At 41.9% G+C, this 12420-nt stretch overlaps 1 protein-coding gene across 39 annotated transcripts in view; it reads left to right on the top strand.

Annotated features, from left to right (window-relative positions):
* Window positions 1-11838, top strand: part of LOC127535152 (zinc finger protein OZF-like) — a 201137-nt gene extending 189299 nt beyond the window's left edge. For 24 of the 39 annotated variants that reach the window (XM_051952264.1, XM_051952287.1, XM_051952278.1 and 21 more), the window contains 4 exons: window positions 2506-2588; window positions 2733-2821; window positions 3119-3150; window positions 11682-11838. In XM_051952264.1, the coding sequence (XP_051808224.1) occupies window positions 2506-2588; window positions 2733-2821; window positions 3119-3150; window positions 11682-11771 (294 nt within the window). In that variant the 3' untranslated portion in view covers window positions 11772-11838. Of the gene's footprint in view, window positions 1-589; window positions 1096-1983; window positions 2109-2505; window positions 2822-3118; window positions 3805-11681 lie in introns of those variants that run through there. The other 15 variants (XR_007943800.1, XR_007943799.1, XR_007943804.1 and 12 more) reach the window with 7 other exon arrangements.
* The last annotated feature ends 582 nt before the right edge of the window (window positions 11839-12420 follow it).

The following is a 12420-nucleotide window of genomic DNA, read 5'->3' as shown; positions in this document are numbered from 1 at the left end:
AAAGACTTTATACATAAATACCAGACATATTTTGATGCCATATCTTGCATTCTTAGGAAAGTCTGATTTTAAATAAGGAGATATAAAGTTTTCTCAGTGAACAATTATTTTAATGACACGTGTAGAACACTGATGGAATGTGAACAATATTTGGCGACTACACCCTGTCCTGTCCTGATGTCCTCATAGGAGTGAAGCTGAGAGTAGCGTAGAATCTCCCCGATGCCATTTAGGGTGCGCACATACGGATGAGAAGAGAAGGAGAAACATGTCACCTAATCATATTTAACAGGAAAACATGTCTGCAGTTCGGTACTTAGTCACATTTAACCCAAAAACAACAGCAAAAGCAGTAAACGTACAACAGAAAAACCCGTCAAGTGGCCACAGAGTGAAAAGTAAGTCACACGTGTTCACGCGAAGGGGGAGTCAGATTTTTCCGGGGAGTGTGAAAATTGCACAACACCTGGGTTAGTCTGAATCCTTTTTTTCTGATTGGCTGAGACGAGACACGTGACAGTGTGCATCTATTAATGATCGGAAGCATTCAGGTCGTTCCGGTTATACTCGGTAGCGCTCTTCAGTAAAGGTGACGCAGTTTGTTATTTTCTTTGATTATCGCTCGGAAAATTACAAAAAAGTTGCAACTTAACCCTTTTTTCACATTTATTAGGCAAAATTAGCTTCGCCACCGTGGCTAAACATGCTAAAAATGGCTTTGCTATCCTGAGGAAGGCTTCGCCTATGGAGAAGTGGAGAATGGCTAGCGCAAGCACAGAGACACCCTGAAAATTTGACACAATCTTAAATATTATGAAATATTTGTTGAAAAGTCTTTTTCGTGTGTTTCTAAGGGTGTGGCTGCATCAGAAAGACACAAATACAAATGATATTTTTTTGGTTTGTTGTTTACAAGAAATATTTTATGGAACCAGTCAATTTTCAGTTTTAATGTCTTTTTTTAGGATGTTTAGTTTTATGATTGTACTAAAATAAATGACTCTTGAAGACCTCAAAGTGATTCTTAATGCATTATTTCACAAATGTATGGGATGTCCAAAAACTTTTTTCCACTGCTGTATTTAACAGCAATCTGATCTGCTGATGTTAGTAAGACAAGTGAAGGTTTCAGGCTTTTATCTAGAATTGTTCTTGAGATATTCATCTTCAAACAGCCTCAAATTTCAATGTGAGAAAATAAAAAAAACTAGTGAAACTGGGTCTGCAGTCCACTGAAAAACCTCTAAGAAAGTGTCTGACATACTGAGCTAATATTTCATAGATAGCATTGTAAATATCCACAGTTTATGATTTTAAAAAAAGTTTTTTTTGGGAGATGGTCAATGATTTGAAACGGAGTTTGTCCTCTAGAGGACAGATGGTTCAATCCCAGAATGAGGGTATGTATTGAAAAAATATCATCCAAAATTAGTCCAGAGTAGTGACTATAATTTGAATTTTAATACACTTAACCAAGTGCTTTAGGTGAAAAAAAAACATGTTTACACAGCATGATGTTGCTTTGTGATGTTGCAACTGACATGCTGATTTCAAAATGGAAGCATTTTAATTTCTAATGCTCTCATAGAAGATGACTGGTCAAGTAAAATTTACTCCTGTGACTCTGATGTCATGAAGAGTCTTTATGCTATGATGTGGAAAGGGTGAAAGAAGACAGACTGGACATTTCTGAGTGAAACAGAACATGGCATGTACTGATTCATAAAAAACAAGTGTAGTATTATCTTTAATCAAGCCTTACATAGTATTTACTAGCTGAAGTACTTCGGTTTTGAACACAAGAATTACTTGTCAAGACGACGTTGACTGGAGCTCTGCTACAGAAAGGCAGTTCATTTTCTGCTGGGGTTCATAACATACAAGATTTCTCAAATCTACAGAGATGTTTTGGATTTGAAATTAGGGTTACCTTAAATTAATAATATATATTTTTGATACTTTCTCTAAAAAACTCTAAAAAAGCTTCAGGTGTAGCTGCTGGAAAAGAGCCTGCAGTCACATGGTGGGACATGTGAACATAGTTCAAGGAAGCAAGGCTGGGAGCAAGAGCCCAAACAGAGGAGGTAAAAGAAAAGGTCAAACTGCAGGTATGTAGAACATGTTTTAATGTCAATCCAATTATGTCTGACTATTTGCTGAGTCAGTGAAAGTTATCTCATAGAGCAATGTTTGTATTATTTCAATACTGAGACATTGTTGCAGTGTCATTTGTCCTTTGTTTCCATTTGGATGTATTGTACAGTTAGATTCTATTGAGTTTCCATACCACATTACATTGCTGTTAAGGTGTCTGAATCATTCAGTGAGGGTTTGGTCATGTACTACTATAAGGCCGTGCATAAAAAGAAAATCAAGCCTGTTACAGTGTTGCTCTAGTCCCCTCTGTTAAATGGCATCAAAACAATGGTCAACGTGAACAAATCATGAGTGTTGACATTGACTCACAACAGTACCTCTCAACTGTTCTAATTTGGATCTATTTAGGAGAACAATGTGATGAGTGCACCGAGAGATCCAATACAGGGAGCTTTCCTTTTTCAAAGATCATTAGAAGGACAGAAGACAAAGTAAGTTTCAGCAAACAGCTTTTTATTTTCTAATGAGCCAATCTATAGTATTTAAAGTGCAGAGTTATTTGTGTTAGATTTGAACAAAATTCTTCCAACAGTGTAAGGACTTAGTCTTTCTACTTTCATTTGCAATTGTTCTAGAAACCTATCATCTGGGTCAGGTGGTCACTCTGCAGCACAAGGAGTACTATCCCACATTGGATCTGATGTTAATATTTCCCTCAGACATGGTAAATTGACTGACTGGCTGATATTGTAGAGTTAGTAAATATAGGCAGTTAACAAAAGGAAATGAATGCTACTTTGTGGAGGTACCAGAATTTGGCCATTTAACCAAAAAATCTAATGTTAATATTCTTTTATTTCACCAGACTGTTGTTGTTTGCACTTCAATGAATGATGCTGTTGTACATGTATAGTAATTTTATTCATCTTCATGCATACACTGTTTGTGTCCAGTATGCGTGATCATATTTAAAAAATATATATATTAACAAGGCCAACAACAACAATGTGTTGTGTTACAGGTGCTTCTTCAGTGGCGTCCCTGCACAACATGGTAAATGTCAAATAATGTCTACTTTTGCAGTGAGAGGACAGATTTGGTAAATAGTCAGCACTGGCAGTCCACAACAAATGCAGGGTGTTGCACAGGCAGATTCTAGATGACATCGTGTTATGTAAGACATCCTTGTAGGTTTTTCATCTTTCTGCTCTCTGTGAAAGAGCAAAATTGTATTAGATTAAGTCAAAGACAACTTCAAGTATTTGTAAAAATGAATTTAAATGAAGTAAAATGATTTATTGACAGGTAACACACAACACAGTGTGAAGTCAAAGACTTAACAGTGGGAGGGAAGCAATGCTATATAACCTCAGGTCTGATGAGAAACTTGGAGCTTGGCCGGGCATTTCTCTTTAGAGGTGTTCTGTTTCTCCATCCAGCCTCAGTTGTGATCATGTGGTTATGTGATGAAGACTTTGGACAGCAGGTACAAAAAAGTTTGCTGGTGCAATTGAAAGACTTTTGTTTGCACAAGTAAAATGTGGTAACTGCAAGCTGTTTCTTCTGAGATCCGTTTATGATGTGCTGTATTGTTTTATGATGACCAATTTTAAGAACTTATTTATTGTGGCAGGGCACTACATAATTACACAATTACATGTAAGTATGAATAGTATATTGCTTTATTTTTTAATAGTATCTTATTTTTATCTCATTTAAAACAGAGGAATTAAATGGAAGAATTCTGGGAGCCCCTGTCTTGCCTTCAGAGTTCAGCAACTGAGGTTCATACATATAGCCTTGTAGATGATTTTATTCAATAATAAGCCCCCCAGCAATAAGAAATGTCAGCATTGTGTCATGTTACAGGATTCTGTGACAGAGGATTAGTTCTAGGAAAAACCTCGTCACTCTACAGTTTGTGCTGACAATATTTAATGGCTAATATCTAGAAATGTGGCTCACATTTTCGTGGCACCAAAAATCTAACTTTGTTACTGAGGGCTGCTATGAAGCAAGTTCAGTATAAGCAGGCTTACTTTGTGTACACCGGCTCGACAAAAACTAAAGCCTCAGTCAGAGTTAATGGTGGTTGTCAGGTTTCTTTGTTAACTCAGACTTTCTACTTCAGATCCTGTGAGTCACAAAAAGGGGGGGTGTTAACACCAAATGGACGTCTCATGTACCAGCTGCTTCAGTCAACTGGTTGTTATAGTTGATAGCTACAAGGAATATGAAAAATGATGATGGTGGAAAGCAGCTACTGCAAATGATGCAAGACAGGAATGCTGGTAGAAAGCTGTTAAACGTGCGTGAAGAATTTATTTTACCCATCAATGTAGACGCCTTTTTGAACTGGCTGCTGCTCATTACAGCTGTTAAACTTTAAACTTCATATATTGAGTCGTTATATTGAAGAAGTGCACTTTGGTCAGGGGTGGTCTGATAATGCAGGAAGTCACTGTAGTTCAGTCGCTTTGAGTTCTTTTGTTCACACACAAAATGAATAGACAGATCTTGAACGTTTTCACTGAAACTGTCAAAGTAATCAAGATCTGTCTGTTCATTTTATGTCTGAATAAAAGAGCTTTAAACTACTATAATAATGTGATGTGAGGGTTCGCTGGTGGTGTTGGACTCACTCTCTAAGTATAAAACGAAGGCAGACACGGAGATGGATAACTTCTAGTCAACACGTTTACTTCCCTTCTTTACAACCTACTTCCTCGTTCAGTGTCACATGGCGCTCAACTGGCCAATCAGAAAGTCAGAGAATCAGGTAAATGAAGAAACAACTTAAGACAACTGATTCCAGTGAACGTATGACTATAAAACACAAACAAGGATCTAATAATAATAATAATAATAATAATAATAAATAAAATCGTGCATTTATAATTAAGTAAAACATAAATTACTTAACAGAGAAATTAACAAACAGAAACTAGTGTATCTTACATTTCCTCCCTCACTCACTAAAGAAACGTCCTCGTTTCACATAAAACACATTGCAGAAAGAACAAACAACAGCATCATTTAAGAACATAGTCCCAAAGGTATTCAGGAGGCCGAACTGCACGTCTTCCTGGACGCAGCGAGACATCGGAACCTCGGCCTGAAGCAACAAAAGGAGCAGAACACAGGTTAGATTGAGATACTCCCACCTGGTCAGAGAGGGAAGACTGTCCACCATCCACCACAGGGATGACAGGAGAAGAGGAACCAAAAGGAGACTGCGGTCCAGGCTGGCACGTCTGTTGATTCACAAGTGCTTCATCACCACAGCCTGGCACCCCGTTGTTCGATTGCACAGCAGACCTGGAGGATTTAAAAGGCAAAGCACCTGACAAAGCAGTCAAAGATGAGGACAGAGGCTGCCACGATGGGTCAGGGGCAGGCGTCTCATGTCCGGGCTCTGGTACAGGAGCATTGTAAGGTCGCAGCCGGTTGTAATGGACAGTCTGGAGCTTGTCAGAGTGATCCAGGAGATAACGAATCCTGTACGTCACACCAGGAGAATCCACATCCGATCCCAAACACTCCAGTACAACAAAGGGGCCTTTCCAATGAGGTGCCAGTTTATGTTTCGATGTTGCGGGATCATTCAGCCACACAAGATCACCAGAAGCATACGGCGCATGCCTGACATCCTTGTCATACTGCCGTTTTTGCTGATTGTGTGCATGGTCACTGTTCCAAGTGGCACAATGAAAGGCTGACTGCAGCTTGTGTGTCAACTGTGCCACATAGTCAGCTGGGGACCCTGGAGTAGAGGAGGATGGCATACAGTTAGGCAACAGCAGGTTGACAGGCGTTCTGGCTTCATGGCCATGCGTGAGGAAGAATGGAGTGAAGCCTGTTGTTGAATGAGGGCTAGTATTATAAGCCAAAGCAACCAAGTTAAGACAATTATCCCATTCACCAGGTTGTTGCAAAAGTGACTTGGCTAGCTGATCAATAAGAGTTCTATTGAATCTCTCTACCATGCCGTCACATTGTGGGTGATATGGAGTAGTTCGTGTCTTACGGATGCCCAGCAGGCCACACAGCTGTTTCAGCAGGTCAGACTCAAACTGGCGACCTTGGTCTGTATGCAGCATCTCAGGAACACCATGCTCACATATGTAGTTTTCAAATAAACACTTTGCAACTGTTGTGGAGCGCTGGTCTGGGATGGCATAAAGATTGACATATTTGGAAAAATAATCTTGAACCACTAAGACATATCTGTTACCCTGGCTTGTGATTGGGAGCTCCAGGATATCAGCTGCCACCTTCTGGAATGGCTCAGTGGCGACAATGGTTTTCATGGGTGCCTTAAGATGAGGTGTGGGGCTCCGTCTGGCATCACAGGGAACACAATGCTTACACCACAGCTTAATATCACGTGACATGAATGGCCAGTAGCATAATTGCTGAGCATGTTTCAAAACTTTGTCTGCTGAAAGGTGACCACTCGTTGGGCTCCCATGCAGCAGTTTTAGTACAGTGTCTTTTAGAGCATGGGGCACAACAACTTGATACAAAACTGACTTAGTGACTGGGTGGTACACCTTACGACAGAGCAAACCATCATGAAAAATCAGTCTGTGGTATTCTTGCCATAGCACTTTCTCAGCTCTTGTGCGTTTACTCATACCCCAGTATGGTGGTTTCCGACCTCTAGCTTTCCAGCTAACAACTTCTGACAATATTGGATCCTGTTGCTGCGCCATTTTAAGATCTTCTGCAGGGAGTTGCAGGACAGATGTGGAAGAGATAGTTTGTGGAGCATGCTGCAGGTCTCGGTTTGAATGCTGAGCTGGATTTGTTGAAACTGGCATTGGGTCAGTACTGAAGGAACTGTGCACAGAGCTTACAGAAAAACTTGAACTCACAGAAGTTGAAAGTTCGTTCTCAGCATCGAAATGGCCCAGTGCTGGCTGAGGAATGTCTGGTGCAGGTGGGCTAGGGTCAGCAGGGCGACGTGACAGTGCATCCGCATTAAGATGTCGGTGGCCATCTTTGTGTATGACAGTCCATTCAAAAGGATCCAGCTCAAGCGCCCAGCGTGCACGACGACCAGTTCTGTCATTGTCGATAGGTATTTTCCGGAGACCCAGGAGAGGCTTGTGATCTGTGACAATGACAAAAGGTTGCTTGTACAGATAGTGACGAAAATGCCTTACTGCCCAAACTATAGCAAAAAGCTCTCTGTCATATGTTGACCACTTTCTTTCGGCTTTGGTGAGGACATGGCTAGCATAAGCTATTACCTTCTCTTGACCTACTTGTGTCTGAGCAAGAACAGCACCAATCGCAGCACCCGAAGCATCTGTGTAGAGAGAAAATGGTAATGTGAAATCAGGGAATGCAACAACTGGAGGACTTGACAGTGCATGCTTTAGATAACTGAATGCGTCTTGACATTGAGGAGTCCAACAGAAGGATGCATTTTTCTCCGTGAGCGCGTGCAGGGGAACACTATGATGCGCAAAGTTCTTGATGAACTTGCGGTAATAGGAACAAAGTCCCAGGAAAGCTCGCACTTCTGTCACTGAGCATGGAGTGGGCCAGTCTTGGACATTTTTGACATTACGTGGGTCTGGTTGAATGCCATTTTTGGATACCACATGCCCCAAAAACTGTACTTGATCTTTAGCAAAACTGCATTTGGATGGGTTCAGTTTGAGACCACTTGACTGAAATCTAGACAGTATTTCCTCTAAGTGTTGGAGATGCTCATTAAAAGAGCGGCTGTAAATGAGGACATCATCCAAATACACAAGACATGTTTTCCATGGGAGGCCACGTAGTACCATCTCCATTAGACGCTGGCATGTCGCTGGTGCATTAGTTAAACCCATGGGCATAACTTTGAAGTGATAAAGTCCACTGCCAGTTGTGAATGCTGTTTTTTCACGGTCTGTCTCTTCCAGCTCAATTTGCCAGTAACCATGTTGCAAGTCCATAGTGGAGAACCAGGCAGAACCTGACAAAGCATCAAGAGCATCATCTACTCTCGGAAGAGGATGGGAGTCTTTAATTGTCACCATGTTGAGTTTTCTATAGTCTAAGCAGAAGCGCCAGGTGCCATTTTTCTTGCGTACTAAAACAACTGGGGCTGCCCAGGGGCTATAGCTCTCCTCAATCACATCTGCCTTTAAGAGCTTGTCGACCTGTGTCTGTATTTCAGCCCTCTGTTCTGGTGTTACTCTGTAGGCCCTCTGTTTAATTGGCAGTGCCTCACTAGTGCGAATCTGATGCTTTATCAGACCTGTGCGGCCCCTGTCTTCTGAAGTTTTACTGAATACTGCAGAATATTTCTGAAGAAGCGATTTGAGTGACTGGATTTGAGGAGGTGTCAAGTTTGTTTCATCTAGCTGAACAGATGATGCTGCATCATATGCTGGAAGTGTGGCAGAACAGGACTCAGTGACTGGTATAATGTCAACAGAGGAGGCAGGATGAAACTCACCAAGGTGTTGGCCAGGATGTAGCTCCACATCGTCTCTAGATGGGTTTATAACTCGTACCATAGTTGTGCCATTTTGAACTGCACTGACTGAATGTGCAACCATGATGTCACAAGACGGGTTGGGCATCATAACACCACAGTAGTCAGTTGGCATTGGAGAAGCGGGTGTAGCTGCAGACACACCAACTGTGATGAGGGTTTCACTCAGAGCAGGGATCTTTGTGGGTGCCAGCACAGACACATTACAGCAGGCAGCAACTTCATGTCCTTTGGGGAGCAATGGAATGGTCATGTCCCACAGTTGCAGCACTTTGTTTTTGAAGTCAAGAAGGGCATGATGTTTCACCAAAAAATCTAAACCCAGTAGGACTGGTTGACAAGCATCTCTAAGAACCTCAACCTCCTGCTGCCAGATTTGTTTTCCAAGTCTTATCCCAATAGTCAATTTGCCTAAAATGTCCAACAGCTGTCCGTTAACCGCACGGGCTGGCAGAGAGGAGGTCACCATGGGCCGTTTCCTCAAAGCTGGATGAGAGTTCCAAAAGTCTTCACTAACAATACACACAAAAGAGCCAGAATCTATCAAAGCACAAACTTCAACGCCATCCACAATAGCAAGGATGTTAGCTGAAACTGACTCATCATGCTGCAGCTGGTCATCAGACACTGACTGCAGAGCATCTAGTTGGGGCTGGGCCACTGTAGCTGATGTTTGCCCCTCAACAGCAGCTAGTTGAAGTTTCCCTGATGACTGGGGCGAGCATGTCTGTCAGGGGATTGAAACCGAACGCTGCTCCTAGCATGAGGACTAGAATCCCTGTGTCTCCATGGAGGAGCTGGACTAGGACTGCGTCCGTATCTGTGGGGGTCCTCATAGCGATCGTGCTTAGAGTGCTGCGAAAAAGACCGTGAAGGAGAGTGATATTGTCCATGTCTGCCAGGGTGATCACATTCAGCGTAATCCCGGTAGACAGGAGAAGAATGTCTGTAGCGAGGACCTGAGCGACGATCATAACACTGATCAGGTGAGTAACGTGCAGTGGAATGATGTCTGGCACGGTATGGTGAAGGAGAAGGGCTGCGCGTCCTGAAACGATCATCACAGGAAGTGGACCTGTCAGATCTGGAGTCCAGCTGCTGAGTGAGGTAGCTTTGCTTGTTTTTCAACTGCTGCACTTCATGTTGCAAAGTATTTACTGTGAGCGTGAGCTGTTCAACTGCATGCAGGAGTTCCTCTTCAGCTGGCTTAGGTCGAACCATGGCCACCTGTTCTGATGGTGGTGTAAATTGAAATCCAGCAGTGGTCATTTGCATAGCTGCTCGTGCTCTTTCACAGCGACCGGCAATGCGGACAGCATCATCCATGTCCTCCGCCCCCATTTCATGTATTTTGGACTGTAGAGTGGGGTCCAAGCCAGCAACAAAACGACGAAATTTCTCACCCTCCAAGGCGTTTTTGTCATAGTCAGGAAAAGCTTCCAATACCAGACGAGTGATATCTGCACTATAAACATCCAAACTCTCTCCAGGTTTACGAGGACGAGCATTGACATGCGTTTGGAAAAAGGCCAGAGAATGCTTAGGGCCAAAAACGTCTTTAAGTTTGTCCTTCACTGACTCATAGTCAGCCTTTATGGAAAGAGGCAGACTGTCCCAGTACAAAAATGCCGCATCAATCAAACGAGTTGGTAGTACTGACGCCAAAACGGCAGACAGATCAGCATCAGGGGAAGACATTGCCTGCACTGCAACTTCAAAACGTCTTGCCCAACTTGAAAAAGATTCAGTCCCATCGCCTTTAAAAGCGGACGGCAGATCAATCTTTAAGGAACCAGAGACAGCATTCGTCCCGCCATGAGACACCAACCTTGTCCGTGGAGTGGAAGAAGACCGCAGCTGCTGCACGGTATCACTTTCATCAGCAGACATAGTGGGGAAAAGTAGTCCGTTCCCCCCCCAAAAAAAAGAATTGTAAAGTGCAGAAATCCGTAATATCTCCAAAACTCCAAACGAGCCGTGCGTCGTTAATCCGCCGCGCTTCCAGAGAGAGAAGAAAAAAAAAAAAGTCCGACCAGCACAAACGGCGATATCCACTCGTAACTGGAACAAAACTCACCAAAAGTGTAGCACCACCACAAAAAAAAAACACCACCGCTGCCACCAAATGTGATGTGAGGGTTCGCTGGTGGTGTTGGACTCACTCTCTAAGTATAAAACGAAGGCAGACACGGAGATGGATAACTTCAAGTCAACACGTTTACTTCCCTTCTTTACAACCTACTTCCTCGTTCAGTGTCACATGGCGCTCAACTGGCCAATCAGAAAGTCAGAGAATCAGGTAAATGAAGAAACAACTTAAGACAACTGATTCCAGTGAACGTATGACTATAAAACACAAACAAGGATCTAATAATAATAATAATAATAATAATAATAAATAAAATCGTGCATTTATAATTAAGTAAAACATAAATTACTTAACAGAGAAACTAACAAACAGAAACTAGTGTATCTTACAATAACAAGAAGACATGATGAACATTTCTGAGCAATCACTTTAGTTATCGGTCAAATCAAGGTGAAATTAATGTCATTGATTAAATATTCTTGGTAATATATACCAGTAGATTTTTGGCACCAAATCAGGACCAAACATAAAAAAATATATTTATGTGATTTCTGCATCACCAACTAAATACACGTTGGGTTTCTATGACAACACAATGAGAACAGTATGAGAAACTGTATCTTCACGGTTTTGTTCAGTGGCTTTAGTGACATAAAGCTCATCAGGTTTGCACGTACATCAGATAAAGATCCTCAGCTGAGAATCTGTTTTTCTTGTGGAGAATCGTCAGAAAATGCTTCAGTTAATAGGAGACGCTTCTTCCAGCCAATTTAAATGTGTGTGTGTGTATCCAACGTTTGACTGTACACAAGATGAAAGATCATTTATATTTATTGCATTAATGCAGTCACTATAATATTTACCTCGGCATTCCTTATTAGTGTTGGAAATTCTACAATACAGATTTGCCTATTGTCAAACATTCTGTTGCTGCCAGCACATAAAAGGACTGAAAACATGGATACAAACCATGATAATATTTAATGCTTTTATATACAGGAAAGTCTTGATGGATCACACTGCCCTGGAGGAGGAGGAGGAGGAGGAGGAGGAGGAGGAGGAGGAAGAGGAGGACCTCGTTCACAATGACGACCACGCCTGAAACCTGCTGTTCATGAATTTTGTTATTTTGCAATAAAGCACACTGTTCAAAATCCTGTTTTTATTTTCTTTGTTACTGATTTTGTGTTGAAAGTTTTGCTGCTGATAAAGTATAAAGTCTAACATTTACCAAATAATTCCTTCAGAATGATGAAGGTTTCTGTACCAGAAGACTGTTTATGGGATGTTTTGGAGGATATATTCAATGTATTGACAAGGAGAATTCACTGCACGTCTTCAGAAACATCTGCAAACTGCATCTAAAACGTATTACAAAAAGCGTTTTGAAAAGGTTGAATAAATGTGGCACAGTGAACCTTTCTGCCCTGGTTTTCAAGAAGGAACATGTAATTTCAATGCAGACACACTAGGTGTCGCTGTTCTGTCTGGTCGCTGCAGCACAGCTTTAATATTTAGCCACGCTCTGATTGGTTACAGAACGACGAAAGCGGAGTGAAGCGCGCATTTCCGGTCCTAAATGAAAGCGTTCCGGTAAACAACATACAAAGTAAATCAGAAATCCAAACCGCTGCCGTGTAGCTGGAATGAAGTCTCCACGAGGCTATTCCAAAAGGCCGATCTGGCCCATGGCAGTGTTAAAGTATGAATGACATGACAGCTAGGGGAAAACTACGAG

Source organism: Acanthochromis polyacanthus, chromosome 8 (genome assembly GCF_021347895.1).
Source record: "Acanthochromis polyacanthus isolate Apoly-LR-REF ecotype Palm Island chromosome 8, KAUST_Apoly_ChrSc, whole genome shotgun sequence".
In the NCBI taxonomy this organism is placed as follows: Eukaryota; Metazoa; Chordata; class Actinopteri; family Pomacentridae; genus Acanthochromis; species Acanthochromis polyacanthus.
The sequence above is the reverse complement of the archived record's forward strand: the minus strand, read 5'-3'. Positions and strand labels throughout refer to the sequence as shown.